We start from the raw sequence: 20,125 nt of genomic DNA, 5'->3' as shown, positions 1-20,125 counted from the left end.
TTGTACTCCTTTCGGCACCTCCTGGAAACATCTTTATTCCAAGAAGCTATTCCTTAATTTGCAGCCTTGAATCTGTTTTTGCTTCTTTAAAATTTTGTTTTAACTGTTTTATTCTGTTTTTATTTTCATTTTATCTTGTACACCGCTCCGAAATTTTTCAATGGGGAGCGGTATATAAATATTCTAAATAAATAAATAAATATCACTGGATCAAGTTCATCAATTACGTTTAATTGAATAAACTAAAAAAATGTAATGGATTTTGAATATATATTAAATTAATTGTTACTGTTTTGAATTTTATTGTTATTTTCTTCCTTAGTGGGTCGTTGAAAACTGCTATTCTGAATAATGATTTTTATAGTGTAGTGTAGGCATTGAGCAGGGGGTCCTGCATTGAGCAGGGGGTTGGACTCGATGGCCTTGTAGGCCCCTTCCAACTCTGCTATTCTATGATTCTATGGTAGGGGGCGCTGGGCATGAGTTTGTGGAACCAAGGGGGCGGTGACCTAAAAAAGTTTGGGAACCACTGTCCTAGACTCTGCCAGAAAGCCGGCCACACAAAGATCTTACTCCCGTAAATGGAAACTTTTCACCGAGTTCGCTCTCACTAAAACATCCAATCCGGCATCAGCTCCCATTCCGGTCATCCTGCAATTTCTTTACTCCTTATTCGAGAAAGGCCTTAAATTCTCTTCCCTTCGTGTCTACCTAGCAGCCATTTCCGCCTCCCACTCCACCATTCGTGGTTTTACCGTCTTCATGCACCCTCTAGTCAAACGATTCATGAAAGGCATGAAAAATATGCTCCCACCGGTGCGCTCAATGGAACCTCAATGGAGCCTCTCAGTCGTACTAAAGGCACTCTTGTTAGATCAATGTTCTTTTCACCCAAGGACGAGATCCAAACAGCCCTTAAGCACGACTCCACCATTCCAACGACAGAGGGTTCAAAAGCGCTTTATTGATTAGTAATCAAGGCCTGGTCTCTTCAAAGGGAGCAATCAGACAAAAGACATAGGGAATATGGTACAGTATTAAAGCTTTCAAGGGGCAGGGCCCAGTAGCAGCATTAACCAATCAGAACATAACACTGAGGCATAGCTAATTATGCTAAACAGTCCTGTAAACAATACCTTTGGCCTGACAGTAAGTTACAGAGAGTTAACTTCGACACAGACAGCTGGAGCCAGGACTCTTGTTTATATTAGTAATCAAGGATGCAAGGACGCACTCTCATCAAAGCCGTTCGAGCCTCTTGCAATGGCTAACCTACGGCTTCTCATCCTCAAAGTAGCTTTCCTTATTGCCATAACGTCAGTCCGGAGAGCGTCAGAGTTATGCGCTTTAAGGATAGACACACACCCCCTTACCTGATCTTCCACCACGACAAGTTAGTCCTACGGCCGGACCCTGCGTTCCTTCCAAAGGTAGTCTCCTCCTTCCATCTTAACCAGGACATCACTCTGCCAGCCTTCTTTCCATCACCTTCTTCCACGTTAGAAAGCACCCTCCACTCTCCAGATGTCAGAAGGGCCCTCTCCTTTTACCTGTCAAGGACAGCACCAATTCGTAAATCACAACGTCTTTTTGTGTGCTACGGAGGACAACAAAAAGGGCAACAAGTCTCTACCCAAAGACTTTCTTCCTGGATAACCCAGGCTATCAAACTGGCTTACAAGGTCCCTAACATCCCTCTTGAGGGACACATCTGAGCTCATTCAACCAGAGGCGTGTCCACTTCAGCAGCTTTTGAACGAGGGGTCTCTATCCCTGACCTCTGCAAAGCAGCTACATGGTCCACTCCACTGACATTTGTCCGTCACTACCGCTTGGATCTCAGGGCCCGGAAGGACTGCGCCTCCGGACATGCCATCCTCTCCTCTATCCTGTGACATCCCAGCATGACACCACCCTCCTCCGGTAAGTCTGCTTGTTATTCGCCCATATGTGTGATGCACAGAGACCATGAAGCAGAAAGACAGGTTGCTTACCTGTAACTGTAGTTCTTCGAGTGGTCATCTGTGCATTCACACAACCCACCCACCATCCCCACTATGTGTCAACCTGGCCCTTAGTGTAGGTTGACACATTTCTCCTCAGTGGGACTCTTGCGGTCTTGGAACTGGGGAGTTTGGGCAGGAACCCCTGGGCATGCTCAGTGGATGGTTGACACATTTCTCCTCAGTGGGACTCTTGCGGTCTTGGAACTGGGGAGGGGTTCCCGCCTAAACGTTTCTCAGCTTGTGAAGTCTCCGGAACTAGCTCTGCGCAGGCGCAAAGCCCATATGTGTGAATGCACAGATGACCACTCGAAGAACTACAGTTACAGGTAAGCAACCTGTCTTTCCTGAAGCAGCCGGAAAGAGAGGAAGCACAAGTTTCCAAACAGGGCTGGTCAGTGAACTTGCAGAAGGACGCGCTAATTCCTGTTGTGCTAATGGTGGGTCCTGCAGGCACCACAGAACTAGTTCTTACTACTGTAAAAATTGTGGTGGTTTTTTTTTTCCTTTTTAGAGCTGAGAAATCTTGGAGAGGTAGAAAGCAATTTTTATAGACACGTATTCTGATTTAGGAAGGTATATTCAATATTATGCTATACTTTAAAATGCTTGGGATGATTTGGAAAGGTATTTGTTGCAGCGCTGTCCTCAGATGATTAGTTCATTGAAAGGTATTGTTTATCTATTTGACAGTTTTAGCTACTAGTTGTACTCACATTTCTCTCTCTCTAAATTTTAAGTTACCTGTTTCATTTTATGCATAGCAGCCCAAATGTAGGGTAGTGATCAGTCTAAATTATTTGAATATTGTATCAACAAAAATTACCCAAGAATATAATTGATGTTGCTTGTTTCATTTGTTCTCTTTGCTAAGCTGACACCAATTCTGTCCTTTTTAGCTTTGTTTAATTCTGTTGTATGAAGTAATATAAATTCTGCTGAGCTATTGATTTGGCATAACAGTCTAGAGAGAGAGAGAAAGAAAAACAGATGAACATTTAGACTTTGATGGCATTTCATTATTTATTTAAGATATTTACATACTCACTTCATTAACAAATTACAGGGAGGTATACAAAATTCAGTCATTTTACAGTAATAGATGTTATACCTCTGTCAAATATTGTATCTGTAAACATGAACTTCAGGAGAGTGTGGACAGTAATATGCTGCAGTCTCCCTAGAATTCTTATCAGCATTCACATGGCAGCCACTATGGGGTTTCTTCCACATTAGCCATTTCTGCTCTCGAATAAGCCCAAGCATTTTTCTTGCATCATATTTTGGGAATACCTAATTGTGTAAAATATGCAGCCATGTGTTTGGAAACAGGCATAGGATTTGTCGAAACCAGAGTATGGGCCCTGACATGAAAACAATGGTTACATTTCCATTTTTCTTCACCAGCATCTAGTTTTGCATATTCCGTGCTTGCAGACTCACACTCTAGTAAATGGTTCCATATAATTTTACATAAAATTAGCTCAGTTGGTGTTTTGTTTGAAGCCCTTCTAATACTTGAGCAACAACAAGCCTCTGATCCAGGTATTATATGATATTGAAAGACAGGGTCTGTAATCTCTGGCTAACAAAACTTGTTCTCCAATGGCCCATGAGATTCTGCCCAGTTATGGTATCTTACCTTCTTATTGAACATCTCTTAGGAATATACAAGCTCATAGAGTGTTTATACTTGCAAGACTTAATGTTCTACCTGCAGTAGTGCTTCAGGACAGATTTCTGAAAATTCCACTTCAAAACAGATTGAAGAAAGCACGAGTCCCTGAAACTTTTACACATGTACTTTTATATTGTAATTTTTACTCTGATATGAGATGCCACATAATTTATCTTCTGACCAACTTCCCAAGCCATCCAGATAAAAGATTGGTAATAAATTGCCTCTCGAATAAGTTCCAATTAGGTGGCTAATTTCTTTCTAATCGCCATGCAAACAAGAACCAAGTTGTTTGACTGTAATAGTTAAATTAAAGAAATTATAGTTTTTGTGTCCCGATTTTATACTTAACTGTATTTTAACTTGAACGGGCTGAAACGAATGTAATAAAAAGCATTTGATTTGATTTGCAAAAATAGGACTGCACGCTCTGTGGATGCTCACCTGATTTTCAACAGCCACTGTTAGGTCTTTTGTTTATCCTTACCTTTCTGTGGAAACAGGCAAAAGGAATATTGCATGATATTAAGTGTGATGTGGAACCACCATGTTAATTCCACTTACAGCTGAGAGTGGCAAAGTGATGTGTCGGCGCTACGAACTTAGTATGGAAGCAGACTATTAAACTGGGAAGAATGATTAAATTGTTGTGGGCATTAGATACACTCAGGGGGACCCTTCCTTCCACGTTTTGCTATTATTTTTTTTTACTCTGTACAGCACCATGTACATTGATGGTGCTATGTAAATAAATAAATAAATAAATAAATAAATAATACCTGGCTCTAAGGAAGGACCCCATCAGAGCCAGGCATTTGGGTGGCTATCTGAAGAATCTCCAAGCATTTTGGAGATATTTAACCCTCTTAACTCCCCCTTTCAACTTCTTCTTTTTTACCAGGTCCCTCGTTTTGGAGATGTTTCCTCATTTGAAGTAAAATGTGACTGTGTTGGGCTTCCTTGGCACTTATTTTTTATAATACTGGGGTCACTGTTTCCCATTGGTTTAACAATACTGACACCTGCAGTCCTAAGCACACTACTAAAAAGTAACAGTGTTTCCATATGGAGGGCTCCTATCACTAACAATTAAAAAGGCATCCTGCAGCTATTTTTTTCTGGTAAGAAAACAGAGGGAAGCAACGGGTTAAACACAGGAGGTCTAGTACAAATGTAAGACTTAATTGTCTGGGCGTCTTGTAAATTTGCGTGAATGAAACCGTGCAATACATAAACATGTATAGTTTGCTCTGCAATTGGCTGTGGTTGAGGATTTTAGTCTTGGCTAGGACCAGTTTTTGAAGATTTGCACTAAGGACAAAGTATCTGCAATGGCATCAACCTTATTTCGAATAATGTGTCCGAAGTTAGTGTGTGAAACATTGATTAATATATATCTCGTTGCTTTGTATTGGAAAAATCTTCAAATAAAACAGTTTCAAAGAATTATTAAACCCAACCGGCTGCTGCTGCTGCTCCTCCCCCAGCTGAGAGGATGGGCTGGATTGGGTTGCGCCTCCCCCCTAAAACGCAAAGAACGTTTTGCCGTCTGGGGCTCGCAATCGCCTTGCCGCAGACTGGCGTAGAGGGGGGCGGGGCGGCACCAGAGGGGAACGGCGCTGAGCACGCGCTAGTGTGCTGGAGGAGGCGCCTGTGCTGCAGAGGCGTTGCGGATGAGCTGAGTTGAGCATCGCGGCGGAGCGTCGAATTGCTGGGGCTGAGCGGATCCTGGATTCATTTTGTACGTTGAGCAAGGTCAGATTCCGGTAATGCAAACTAATCCCGCATTTTAGAGGCTCTTGTTTGTCAGCTTTTTGCCTTCGTGCGTTCTGATTTTGTTTTAATCCAGGCCCGGGGTGGGGTGGGGCAAGGCGACCCCCTTTTCCTTCCGAAAGGACAGCGGCTCAATACACGTCGCGTGCGGAAGAGATACTGCTTTTGCAGATGGGGGCAACATGATCGAGCCCTTTGGAAGAAGCAGTGCACTTTTAGAGGTTACTGGGTTTAATTCGGGGGGGGAGAGTCACCAGGCTTTGGGTGGACAAGCCGCAAGGTGTTATGGCGCGGGGGGTGGGTAGTAATATTGCAAATGGGTAGTGCTGGTTGATTAGATGCAAAGAGGATCGGGCTCCTTTACTTATCCTTGTGTCTTTAGAATTGGGTGTTTTAGTGGGGACCACTTTTCTTAGCTTTGCATCTCCATGATTGGAGAAACGGATCCTACAAAATTTCCTCTTCTGCACAACTATTCAAAATGCAGCAGTCCCTGGTCCTCTTTGTATCTGACCATCCTAAATGGAGTTGGTTACTCTATCCTCTTCTCTACAGCTTGATGAGGATTCCCTGGGATTATGGGCTGAAAACAATGTAGAAGCCATACTGCAGGATATACTTATGTATACTGTTCTGTGATCTTGTCAATCATAACTCCTCAGCACACCAGCTTAAAAAAAAAAAAACCTTTGGCATCACATTCTCAGTTGTTCTGTTTTCCCTTCTTTGCTTAATTTTGCATAATTTTGGGTTACCCACAATGCCGCACCTCCCCAGAAATTCTAGCTTTGTTAACATTTGATGCACATTAAAATCTTGGAGTCTCATGTCTGCTTTCTGTTTTGCATGCTGGGTAGGTCTCCTGTTAAGTGCTGCAGTGATAGCAGCTGCAAGGAGTTCGCTAAATTAAGCAGCACAGCAAGGGAGGGGCCATAGCTCAGTGGCAGAGCATCTGCTTTGCCTGCAGAAGGTCCCAGGTTCCATCCCTGACATCTCCAGGTAGGGCTGGGAAAACTCCTGTCTAAAACCCTGGACAGCTGCTGTCAGCAGTACTGGGCTACATAGATGCAGAATACCGGTGATACAGATATACTCATGGAGCTTTCTGCAGGCATGCTAGGGGCTCTGTGGCACAGTAAATGCCAGAGGACCTCCAACAGCAGAACTACACTTATACCACATTCAAGAGACCCTCAGCTGATATTCAGCGAGCTTTAGGATTGCACCCTAAATCCTGTAATTTTAGATCAGTTAGGCTGCAGGTACATACTATCAGCAGAATGAGGTGGTAAAGACTGATGTTTTAATGGACTAAACCACTGGACATTTCAGGGGGATGTTTTTGTTTTTTAAAAAATACTCCCTTAAATATTGTTTTAGGGTGACAGACACTTCACTAGTATGTATATACTGGCCAGTACAATCACACCACAAACTGCTAGAGAGCATAAGCGAAAATCGTCACCTCATCCCTATCAAGTTGTCAGCATATGTATCTGAAAAGGCAAAGATTCAACCTATGAATCTAATACAAACCCAGAAAATAGATTGTGACTGCAGATCTCAGTTGTACAATTTTACAGAGAGAACCCTATCCAACAGTGTCAGTCCACAAACTCAAATAGTGCTAGCAGAGATCTGCCAAATCTTTCACTTGTGCAACCACTAGCGCAATCGCCAGTGCAACTTTAGCTGAATTCTCCTTTTGTGCATAGTGTGGAATCTACTTTCTGTTAGCGCAGCATCATTTGCACTAGCGGAATGATAAGGTTTGATACTGCCCCTAATTTTTCACACTGCAGAGGCTTTGGAGCACTAGTGTCTATAGAAGAATTTGGTAGAGCAAGGTTTATTAATTACCAGACTGATTTTGCTCATTTTTGTTTTAAACTGAAGACTGATCAGTATAGATGTGCAGAAAAATTTGGAAGTTCAAAAAACTTTGAAGTTTGAGCTTTAATAGCAATTAATATCCTCTTCACCAAACAGGAAGCTCAGCTCCTCTGATGGACAGCCCTGCTTAGCCAATCAGTGTAGTGTGAAGGCGGGGCACAGGCGCACAATTAGGCTGTCACCACTAGCGAGGAGGGGGATGGAGGCAGCCGATCGAGTGCATGAGGGCGCGGGGCCATGTTGCATGCAAATTTCAGAGGGGGATTCACTATGCATGACCCACGTTTTCATTATTCATGAGCCTCATGTTGAGGGGACTGAGGGGCAAAAAATGTGGGAAAGGAGCAGGACTACTGGCATCCATGGTGACGTGGGCTTTACGCTAGTGAGTTGAAGAACCTTCAAAAGCTGTTTTAAAAGTAATTGATTTATAGTGCTGTGTATATCCCATGTGAATTCAATGGGATTTGCTCCCAGGGAAGTGTGTATAGGATTGCAGCCTTAGTGTCCTTATTATATATTTTTCTTCTTTTCAAATTGACTGAATATCCTTGAAAAAAGCAGAAGATGTTCTGAGGCTGAAGTTTAAAATTAGTCCAACCTGGGAAAATCTTTCTGATTTTTCTGGCTGTTGACTTAAAAATATTGCAAATGTTTCTACTGGCTTTGAAAAGTTCAAGTGGGTCCCACAACAAAATGTTGCAGTGTAGAGGGTTCTTACATAGAGCCTTTCTACACAAGGCATTTATTGAGCACTCGTGATTGCTTATTCAGGGTTGTTTACAGGTACTTTAGATGACTGTAATCCTCCAGTTTTTGCTTCTGTTTTTTAAGAGCACTTTCCTTGTTTTTTCGGATCAGGGAAAACGGGGTATTATTTCTGAAAGCAAAAGAACTACTTGTGTATTTGCTCTGTTCCGCTATGGCACAGTGCCACCTGAAGGTTATGTAGGGGGAAAGCAAGAAAGGAAAAGCCATTTGTATAGAGCTTGGGTCTCATTTCTGTGACAAAATCGAAAGTAGATATAGCTATTAACAGCCTCCTGTAGAAAAACTCTTCGTGTGCCAGTCAGCCATACCCTCCTCTAGCAGGCCATTTCCCTTCCCCTCCTCATTAGTCCTTTTCAACTTTGTGGGCTAATAAGCATGCTCAGTCCTTTGTTGGGATGTTGTTATTGTTTTAGGGGGAGGGGGCTTAGTTTGTCTTTTTATTGTATTGGTGCAAAACCCAGGTTTCCTTTGAGTGTGGTCATATATCCATGTTTGCCCAGTGCAGCCACAAAGTCAAAACAAAACAAAACCAAAACCGTTTACAGTGTGATCCTACAAATCTTTACTCAGAAGTCAATTAATGTTGAGCTCAGTGGGACTTATGCCCAAATAATTGTGTGTAGGATTGCATCCTTAATATTTTTATTTGACAGATAAAGCTTACAAAAGTTCATTCAGTCTGAAATGGAGATGTGTTTTGATTAAATGTATGCAATATTGTTTCCGTATGATGGAGTGCACAAGTTTCCTAGGAGATTTAGAAAGTCATAGTTGGCTGCCAAGCTCAGCTGCAGTTTATGGAGCTCAGTTGTCCTGGCAAATATTCGCCACAGAATCATGAATGTGAAGCATATTGGAATGGAACACTTTCATGCAGAAGGGTGAGATTAGAAGACAGAAAAGCAACTGACCCTAGACCAGGAGTCAAGTAAACAAAGTGCCTTGCATGCAGAGGGATTTGTGCCCCCTCCCCATATCATGCCTTTCAGTCGTTCCCCAGTATCAATAAGGACCCCAATGAATAGAAAAGGTATGGTGAGGGTGGGAGAGAGGTGTAAAGGTTGAAGACATGGACTGAAAGAGCAAAGAACACTACCACAATAGTGCATTTCTGTGCTTCCCTGGCTGGAAAATGTAAAACAGTGCAATGGGGATGGAATGTGAGGAGGTAGTTTTGTTCTCTTGACTAGGATCATTTGCTTTTCTGTCTTCTAGGTTAAGAGCAAGTTCAAATGAAATGGCTCTCCTAATTCTTGGTTACTGGCAAGGAGAGTTTTAAGCTACAATGTATGTTTGTGTTTCCAGACTCAGGAGGGAACATGGACAAAATGAACGGCATTCTGCTTACAGTCTTCGTCATTATAACTGTATTTTGCCATTCTGGTAGGTGTTGTGTAATTGCACTTATCACTACAGTACAGAGATGTGCATTGGGATATGTTAAAGATTTACTGCTTTAACACCTTGTGGGTTTAACTCTTTAGTGATATGTGGAGAAAGACTGGCAAGCACACTTGTTGGTGGGATGTAGGAAAACTTCCAAGATTTTTTCTGGATGCCTGATATCCCTTAGAATACATTTCCTGTCCCTGAGCAGGAGAAAGAGGGGGCGGGGCGGGGACCAAGCCTCCCATACGTGGATGATGACGTTCATTTTAACTGGCAGGACTCCGCCCACCCTACCCCAAAGTAAGGTGGATTAGAGTGCAGTGTGACCTGTGAAACCCGTTGGTTTGGAAGGGGTATAGTTTGCTTCTTTCAACTTACTGTGCTGCTGACGGACCAAAACCGATTTCAGGAAAAAGCAGAGAGAAACTGATGACATTGGAGGAAATCAGCATGTTCCACTATATAAAAGTATTGTATATAAACATTTTATTTATCCAGATGTTTTACTTAGTTAGAAGTGCTTAAGCCCACTAATTATTTAGGATTGGACTATCAATATAGGAACAAAGAGCTACTCACTTCACTGTTTTGCTCAGTAGGTAGCATGTTTGCCAGTTGAGTTATCAGGATAAAGTAGAGCAGCTTTCCTGAGCTGGCTTATGGCTGATGGGAGTTGTAGTCCAAAACATCAGGAGAGCACCAGGTTGGGGAAGGACAAAGTCGAGAATTAAATCCTTTAATCTGTTGTTGGCTGGTTAAACGAACTGCCTTTTAAAATTTCTCTTAAGTATATTTAAAATATATATACTTTGTTTTGAGGAAATTATGAAGTCAGCCAAAGCAAAATAAAGCTATTGTCATCATTTTCAGTGCTATGCTGTGTTGAGTTTGTCTCTTGTCTAAACATTATGATTGGATTTTGAGAGAACTTGCATAGCACAATGGCTATGTGAGTCTGCAGCTCAAATCTCACTTTAGCCACAAACCTATTAGGTGGCTTTAGAGATGTAAAATTTCCAGAAATGTTGAAGCCAATGGGGGGGACATGACGTGTTTTTTTCTGGGTTTTTGTGTGGGGAAAAACAGCGTTTTTTGGAAAAATAAAAAAGCAATATTGGCACTTTTAAATATTGAAAGTCACTCTGTTATTTTAGGAACCTAAGTAATTATGTACAAGTTGGTTTGGCATAAAATTATTACATTTGGTATAATAAAAGTATAATGTATTCAAACAAATATCACAAATTGAATTTACTTTTTAATTTTTTTGCCCTTTTTTTGGTAACAAATAGAGCTACAAGAAACACATGAACTGTAAGGAACCTCTTTGGTTTTGCCAGTTTATGAGGAGCAGGCAAAAAACAATTAAAAAACAACAACAGAAGAAACCATCAACATTAATAACAAAGAAAATTATTTATGTCTCTGCTAGTCCTCCACAGTGTCAAGCAGACATAAAGCACCCATTCCCATAAAACAACTGAGAAATATGCAAGAAATTTAATCAGACTCATTTTCTGAGCTACAGCTATCACTATCAGTGTCTGTCTCTGCTTCAGCGGCAGTGCCCCATAGAGGCAGAAATGCATTTGAGAGTTGTAGTCTTGATTTGCAACCTAGGACTTGCTTGTCCGCAGTGCACAGAAATTGTAATAATCTGATACTGTACATAACTTTTAGAAATCATTCGGAGAAGTAAATATCTGAACACCTTGTCTTAAACATTTTATTCATCATGCTAAAATAAAACATTCCATAATAAATTTGTCTTCATTTTTTCCCTGTTTGGGGGGGAAAAAAAAGCTTTGGGGAATGTAACACACACACACACACTTTTCTTTTTTTCCGGGCCTTCACATCTCTAGGGCTTTCCAAAAGCATCTATTCTATAAGCCTTACCACAGCCCCTGCTCCCATGTAGAATATGGGCTTATTTGACAGGGCTATAAGGCTTGCTGGAGTAATGTATGTGAAGTAGTTGGATATACATACCATATATATGTTAGCTTGTTTAACAAAACCTCCCTTTATGTCTCAGGATACACACTGCGATGTTACCAATGTGATCAAAGCCCCTTCCTGTGTCGGAACAATATTACATGTAGCTATGAAGAAGATGTTTGCTTGCAAATTAGGTTTCGTAAGTATATTTTGCAAAAGCAAATCAGTCTCATTCAACTTGTGTCCGTGGGTATGGGAGTGCCATACAGTGAAATACTATACATGTCTATTAAGAAATTAAGTCAAACTGAGTTCAATGGGGGTTGCTTCCAGGTAATGCATATGGGGTTGCAGCCATAAATGTTTTCTACCTGCCCTCTCCAGGCATTTAAGCAGCTTGCCTAATGGCACCAAACAACCCCTCCCCCCATATCTACAGAGTCTTGTCTAGCGGCTTCATATTCATGTTGATCAGTAACAGTGGGGGGGGGACTTATACTTCCCACCCCCACAAGGTAATGAGAAAGTAACCCATCATGGCCCATTTTTTAATTGCCGTTTGTCAAGGGATTACATTTCCACAGAACAATCTCTGTTGAATTTGTGGTCTAAAAGTACCATTCCTCTTATTCAGAAAGGATGAAAATGGCTACCAAATTTCTGTGAACTAGTGTATGGCCCACTCTCAACTTTGATCTAAAGTGCCAACTTTGCTGTGTTAACACTTTTGTCTCTCACACAATTTCCAAGCGTAAAATCCAAGATCTTAGAGAGCAGTGGTGTAGTGGTGTCAGAGCTCACAGGGATGCAGCGCTGGCAATTTTCATTAGTATCATCTGCCACCTTCTCAAAACTCCCAGATCCCTTTGAGTTTAGCAGTATCGTTGCAGTAGCTGGGGTGAAATGAACTTTCCTAACAATGTATTGTTTCTTGTAGTAATGCAAAGTATTTTGGGGTTGCTTGGTCACAAATGGGCAATTAAGATGCATTAGCTTTACAAAAGACCTGCTCCTAGCAGATGAAAACTTCTAGAATGGGTTTGTTGATGTGAATTAACACAACTGCCTGCCATTTTGGACTTTGGTAGGTGGGTATAGCTACACTACTGTCCAAGAGAACCAGGATCTTATTCAGAGGACAGTACATAAATGGAGAGGGATGAAAAACAAAGGACACCTCTTCAGTTAAATACCCAATAGAAGGAACATGTAAACATTCTGTGGTTTTAAGTTCATACAGCCTAGTCCATGAGGCATTTGAGAAATGTTTATTCTAGCATTTCCCTTTACAGCATATTCCCTTTTCAGTTCACTTTTTGGAAATCAGCTATGCTTCTGTTAATGGTGCATATGCCATGAGTATACATTCAACTTATGCATTGTAGTGCAGGCCATATGTTAGGTAATAGGTTCCTGCTCCAAATTTCCAAGAGGTCATACTTCATGGAACCAGAAGGCAAAGGCAAAGAGCCTGCATGCATAGGTGAATGGTCCAAAGGACAAGACACAGTTGAAGTTATCAATAAACCAAGATGCAAGGATCCAGTTTAAAACAAACCATATTTATAATTATAACAGAAAATATAATAAATATAATTAAATATAATAAATAAATGCATAACTCTAAATCCACTCCTCTATACCGCATGTTCTTTGGGGAGTTACATATAAATGGCAAGTGTGGCAGCCCTGATCCATATCCGAAGCCTGATGTTGGAGGTAGGGGGCATTAATGCTTTGTGTGCACGCCCCGCAGTCCTAAGCCAGATGCTAAATCCCATACTTCTGATGTGAAACTGGTGGTGGGGGGAGAAAAAGTATATAAGAAGTTGTGGGAATACACAGGAGGGTTACAAGTGGGAAATGACATTGTTTGGATCCGCAATAAAATTCTGTGAATGAAACAAGACAGTTGCATGATACTAGCCTCATCTGGAAACACCCAAGGTCTCATCCTAAACAGTATTTCAAGTTATGTTTTTGTTTAACTTGGTTGTTTTAGCTGATTTTGTTTAACTTAGCCATTCTAAATGCTTCCCGCAGGTCTAAATTCTACAGAAAGAAAAACTGGTTTTTATTTTTTAAAAAATTAATTTGGGTTTTCTCTCTCTCCCTTGCTTCCCTTCAACCAGTGCATTTGAGAACCTATGGCTGCTGGAAATCATCACAGTGCCAACATCAAGAAATTGCCAATGCCTTTAACGCTGATAGTTTTAGATTCCTCTGCTGCTATAGAGATTTCTGCAACAAGAGTCCAGACATCCTGGTCAGTACAGCTCCCCTCGGTATTTCTGCGATGACTGTGATCTGGATGATGTACCTGTAAGAAAGAGATGAAAAGAAAAGTGTTCTCCATACATCACACTCTCCCACCCCTTTTGAGTTCATATGTCTGTAGCTAATTGGAGAAGAGGCACATTGTCTCCAACCAGAAAAATGCTGAGATATTAGAGAGTAAGAGGGAGAGAAGATGCACGCTAAATCCCCCCTTTTTTTAAAGAGAACAGAAAAAAGGAAAATGCATCCTTGAATGCAAGACACCAATTTTATAATATACTATTCTCAGTTGGTATTTTGTAATGCCCTTTGACAATTTGTCCAACTCCATGATGTGTAGATCTGGGGCTGGTCTATTAACTGTTGGATGGAAGCTGCTTCAGTTCCATGTGGCATAATGGTATAAACAAGCAGCTTTGGTGATTTTCTCTCTGATGCCAGGAGCCAGTATTTGTAGTGGTGTGAAGAAAACTGAGCATCGTGTGCAATGAGCCACCTCATAGTAATGGCTTTTTACATGCAAATAGCCACCATACAGTAGACTTTTTTTTTTAAGCGGCCTTTACTTAATGGGTGTAACCTGTAAGTTTTGGACTACAACGACCAGGTTCCTGACCATTACAAAATTCCGAACATCCGGAGAGAAGCAAGTTAAGGAAAGCTTATTTGTATGTCGTATTTCATTTAAAGGTACTTCATGCGCATTCTAAACCACAATGACAAAATATTACGTCATTTGTAGGAATCCAGTTTATTAGTCTGTAGTAGTATATAGCTGCTATAAAGAACATCAGAAGCCTTCCAGTTTTGCATTTCTCCTGGACTTTAGTATGAAGACTTTCTCCAATAAGAGGAGGCTATTTAATTGTAGCCGGAGTTTTGAAAAACATTATTTAACAATGTTCTTAAAATGACAGTTCATGGCCTATAGTTAATAGTGACTTTATAGCTATTCAACAAATGTGCACACTTTCACTTATTGCCATATTTTTACAACTATCAATACTGCAACAAATAAAGATAGTATGAATAAGGCTTATACTATTTGTATAAAGGCTGATGAGGTCACAGGCTTTTCTTGCTTATATTTGCTCCAGAATAGAGCTAGACAACAGCTACTTTTTACAATATTTGAAATTGTTCTTTCATCTGTAATAGTCTTCTAAGATCAGATGCTTCTAAGTATGAATATATACTTTCAGGCAATAGTGGGCTAGTTTGGAGGTAATTAAACATTTCCCCAAATACTTTAGTTGCTGGTAATATGCACTGTCACTAGTACCAAGGAGGACTGTTATATTGCACACTTTGTATTTACAGCAGTTGTGAGCAGAACAGTGCCATTTTTTTCATTGTACACCATGCTTGTTTTGTCAAAATGGATTTATTAGACAGTCTGGAAAATTGTTCAATCACTTTGAACATGACTAATGATTATATATATGGAACATGACTATATGATTATATATATTTTAAATAATAAAACAGTAAAATAAAACATTCCTTTGTCATGTGTAATAATTTGGGAATTAGGAACATAGAATGCTATCTTATACTGAATCAGACCATTGGATCATCAAGGTAAGTATTGACTTTACCAGCCTTCCCCAACCTGATGCCCTCCAGATGTTTTGGGCTTCAACACCTATCGACCCCAGCCAACACAGCCAATGATCAGGAATGCTGCGAGTTGTAGCTCAAAACATCTGGAGGACATCAGATTAGGATATGTTGGCCTTCAAAGGGGTGGGCAATTTATGGTCCTCTATGTTTGGGTCTACATCTCTTAGCCCTGTAGGCCAAAACATCTGGAGGACCACAAGTTGCCCACCCCTGGTCTACACTGACTAGCAATGGCTCTGTCCAGGGTTTCAAACCCAGGTCTTTTCCCCAGCCCTACTTGGAAATTCCAAGGATTGAACCAGGGAATTTCAGTATGCAAAGCATATGCTCCACCACTGATCCATGAACCTTCTCAAATTATGTTGTATTGAAACCACAAGCAAGATTCTTATATGAAAGCAATCTTTCAAAGACAGAATGTCTGTTAATGGAAATGGAAACTAAGGCCTCATCTCTGCTATCCTAGATTTGTATAACATATTTAGTGTGTTTTGGATAGCTTATTTCACACTTTGCTATCCCCATTATTTTTATTCTGTTCTTTTGTCAAATACTTTACTTAGAAATTATTCCATGTAGAATATGGGGCTTACTCTCATTAGAAAACTTAGATATAAACAGATGGCTACATATCATTTATTTTCTATAGGCACTCAGGTGACTAATGTTCTTTTCTTCAAGTAAACCAGAAATTCTTTGTTAGGTTCCATGCCCCTTTAATAAAATAATCATTTAAATAAATAAAAAGGAATCCACATTGTTTGCAAAAAGTTGTCTTATGCAGTTGATATAGCTAGATGAAAATGTGAGAGCCTGTATAGCCTTTGTCTTCTGGAACATGTTTTGTTCTCATTGTTTGTAAAATCCATGAGAATGCATTTTAAGACAGACAAGGCCACATTGACTTCCTGTGAGCCTGTGAGGTGGCATATGTGCCTTCATCTTCTTTGCAAAGTTAGGGCACAGGTAGCGGATATAATTACGGTAGCTCGTTATTGGGTGAGGTTTCAGCTCTCACAGTCTGAGTGTTCAGACTTAATTGTCCACACTTCATAACCTTAACTTGCAGGGCTTCCCCCTTCATTCAGAGCCAGTTTAGCTGTACTTAGCTGACTAGAAGCCTCTAAGTACTTCCTGAAGTAGACACAAGAAGTGGACAGTGTTCTTATTTCTAGGAGGGAAGCCATTAACTGTATTAATAAGCACGCTTGGAAAGAGATTCTTCGGTAAGATAACCCAGGAATCTTGGTGGTTGAACAGGATACTATTTTTCATTATGATTCACAGATATCCCTGATAGAATCTTCAAAAAACTTCTGAGTTTTTTTTATCCTATTAAATCTCCATCGCTTAGCTTCTGTGTTTAAAAGTTTGCTTCTGGGTAGCCTATTTTTTTTTATATCCTAACCATGAACAATCCAAGGGAAAGTATGACACAGATAACATCCCACCTGCACATACTCCTCTATTTTCTCAAATTAGGAATAAGAACTAGAACATACTTGGGTAACAGAAAAATCTTTTCTTTTTGCTTTTGGCAAACAGTCATCGAAGCACTTCCAATTTTTCAAGTTCTCAGTATGTGTTCTCTGGGAGGAACACAGTTTGGCTCCAAATCAAATGCAACAAAGAGGTGATAACCTTAACCTAACACAATATAAATGAAAACAAAGAAGTTAAGGAAACAGGTAAAAAATGCAATTTTATATAGTAAAATATACTGTTAAAAATAACATACACAGAACATTTCACAAGTACAATAATACAGCAAGACAATCGGAATGCTAGACAAAAAATGCTCAGTAAACTAGATCCATTTGGCCAGACGCGTTTCAGAGTGATTGTTAAATTTACTATTTCCTGGTCATGGTGTACGTGCAATGTAGCGCTTCCAGGTACATGTGCCAAAAAAAGCAGAAACACTCATTTCAGGAATGGGCAGGTTGCATTTCTTCCAGAAAAGAGCAATTCTGCTTGTTGGAGCTTGCCCCCAGAAGTGCTATATCATGGCTGCCAGAGGTAGGGACCATGTGCACAGTGGTGCTAGTGGGCCCAGCCATGCATGCACCAAGGCCAGCGGGCTTGAGCCATCCACACAAGGATTCCATTGGATACTGCCTTCAATGTCTGTAGTATTGTTATTTGGATCAAATGTAGTTTAAATACAACCTGCTAATGTTTATTATTGTTACATAGAGATTTTTGAACTTCTCACATCACCCTATTGCAATCTTAAGAAGTGATTGGTCCAATATTAGAGACCTTGTGTATTTATTGTATAGGCGAGTTCTGTTGGGTGTATACTGTATATACCACAAATTTACAGTAAACAATTTATATTTCATTTCTCAGCCCCTTGGCAATTAAGCTATGGAGTACTACAGGGCACTATCTTGTCCCCAATGTTGTTTAACATCTGTATGAAGCCTTTGGGGTGGTCATTAGGGGATTTGGAGCAAAATGCCATTAGGACACTGATGACACACAACACTCTCCCTGTGACATCTGAATCAGGAGAGGCTGTGCAAGTCCTAGACCAGTGCCTAAACTCAGTAAACTGAAGCTGAATCCTGGCAAAATGGAGGCCCTGTGGGTGAGTGGTTCCTGAGTCTGGGAAACAGGCTCACTGCTTGTTCTGGATGGGGTTGCACTCCCGCTGAAAGACCAAGGGTCCATCTAGTCCAGCATTCCATTTACACAGTGGCCATCCAGCTGCTTATGGAAAATGCCCAAGTAGGATATGAGCACAATAACAATGTCCCACTTGTGTTCCACAGCAAGTGATATTATCCATAGACATAGGCCTAAGCCACACCAAGCAGGATATAGCACTATGAAAGTGGTATATAAAAGGCAGAAGCCACACCAAACAGGATATACCAGTATGAAAGTGTCAATGGCCCCAACAGTTGTTAGTGCGCTTCAATACCGCTATAAAGCAGTAGTGTGGCTCGTGCCTCTTATATACCGCTTTCATACTGCTATATATCCTGCTTGATGTAGATCTGGCCATGCTGGCTCTGATAAAGGAGTTAGGTACTAACCATGATGGTTATACACTATTGATTGCTTTATCCTCCAGGAATATTTCTAATCCCCTTTTAAAGTCATAAAGTCATATAGCGATGGTGGCCATCGCTATATCTTCTGTTGATAAATTCCAAAGTTCATGCAACAGTCCCAGATATTCTATCCTTACCTTACAGAAGAGTTTCTCCAGACCGTTGATAATTTTTGCTGCCCTTTTCTGCATCTTTTACAACTTAAGAATAGGTGTAGTGAGCAAAATTCTTTATCTTCGGTGACATAAATAAATCTTCAAAATGCATCACACATGTAAATGGCCTCAGGTCATATCTGGTGACACCTCTTGTCCACTGGGACAAAGAAAAAAAACTTTCAATTCTTATTACTGCTATCCAATCTCCATCTATTAACCATCCATCAAATGTTCTTTAACATGTGCTCTGTGATTGGATTGTGGTTTGGGGGATCAGGAGGATCCATGCCTTGAATCCATGTTCTTGCTCTGAGGGGGTGCCCACAACTGTGCTCTGACATCGCTCACGAGTGGTGGATCTGTGATTTTTCTGGTTCAGTCTGTGGAGACAAATGATGCCCTCTTTAAAAATCATATGAAATCATGAATGTCCCGTGTGGATGCTTGTTTTACTTTCTTCCATATGTATCTACACACACACACACACACACACACACACACTAGAGGTGTACAGTGATCCCCTCCCCACTTTGACATAAGTATTTGCAAATTTGGGTTATGAGCCTGTGCCCCAGATCTTTTAAGAACCTAGCAACGACCCTGTTCAGCATGCCCATTGTTTATATTCCCTTCTCTTGACAAATATTTTACACAGAATATGTCATGTGGAACATGGGGCACTACTCTAGTTTACAAAAAATAGTAGGATCATTGGCAAAAAATGTCAAATTTTGCCTGAAATCAGTGGCTGAAGTTTCGGGCATAAGATACTCATGCACCATTCAAACAGTGTTTGAAAGGCAGGTTCACACTTTCATATATTTATCTGCTTTTATTGTGTACATATTTAAAATGTCTGAAAAGAGTTTGGGGACTACTTCCCTACTTCCGACCTCTGACGATATCTGTTCTGCATGCACTTTATTATAGTCTCCTGCCGTTTGCTCTCAACACATTTGTAGTCTGAATTGTGAAGATCACACCTACTACACATTCGGAGGAACGTTAGCATTTCCACTAGCAACCGTTTTGCTATTTCAAGTGACTCATGGCTTATTTTCGGATGCAGAGATGTGCAGACTTTAGTGCTTTGTTCCAGGCTCTGCCTGAACCTCTGTAGCAATGAAGGATGCAGCCTGGGGACTCTCTGCTGGGGAAACTGCACTCTCGTTGGTGTCTGGCAGCACGAGTAACGCCGTGGGTTTCGGGCAGGACTTGGTGCCACGCCCCTCCATCAGGCAACACCGCTGCGCAGAATGCTGTTCGCCGATACAGATTTTCAGGATTTGAAACGACTTCTGCGGTACGCTCGGGAGGGGGGGGGCGGTCTACGTAGGTAGATTTTGAGCGAGGAACAAGCGACCGGAACTGCTTATTGGGAGAGTTCTAACTGTTGCCTGATTCTTGGAAGCTCTGACCGCCTCTGTTATGAAAACTGACGTAATTATATCTGCTGGGCTTCAAGCCAATCAGGAATCAGTCCATCCGTCTTTGGCCAATGAGAATAGTCAGGCTCCCCCCCCTTGCTATATAAAACTCCGGGCTTAAATAGCGCGA

The 20,125-nt window shown here is 40.9% G+C and overlaps 1 protein-coding gene across 1 annotated transcript; it reads left to right on the top strand.

Moving 5' to 3' along the window:
* Positions 1-5,433: 5,433 nt before the first annotated feature.
* On the top strand, positions 5,434-13,931 carry LOC134392786 (CD59 glycoprotein-like). Its single transcript, XM_063117413.1, has 4 exons — positions 5,434-5,447; positions 9,424-9,501; positions 11,546-11,647; positions 13,581-13,931. Exons 2-4 carry the CDS (start codon positions 9,438-9,440, stop codon positions 13,772-13,774), a joined length of 360 nt encoding a protein of 119 aa, XP_062973483.1. The 5' UTR covers positions 5,434-5,447; positions 9,424-9,437; the 3' UTR covers positions 13,775-13,931.
* The last annotated feature ends 6,194 nt before the right edge of the window (positions 13,932-20,125 follow it).

Source organism: Elgaria multicarinata, chromosome 2, assembly GCF_023053635.1.
Source record: "Elgaria multicarinata webbii isolate HBS135686 ecotype San Diego chromosome 2, rElgMul1.1.pri, whole genome shotgun sequence".
NCBI classification, from domain to species: Eukaryota; Metazoa; Chordata; class Lepidosauria; order Squamata; family Anguidae; genus Elgaria; species Elgaria multicarinata.
Note: the sequence above shows the minus strand (reverse complement) of the source record. Positions and strands in the feature narration are given on the sequence as shown.

Coding starts and splice junctions, on each gene's coding strand:
- LOC134392786 (XM_063117413.1), top strand. CDS start 9,438: ATGGACAAAATGAACGGCATTCTGCTTACAGTCTTCGTCATTATAACT. Junction 9,502..11,545: donor AACTGTATTTTGCCATTCTG/GTAGGTGTTGTG, acceptor TTTATGTCTCAG/GATACACACTGCGATGTTAC. Junction 11,648..13,580: donor TTGCTTGCAAATTAGGTTTC/GTAAGTATATTT, acceptor CCCTTCAACCAG/TGCATTTGAGAACCTATGGC.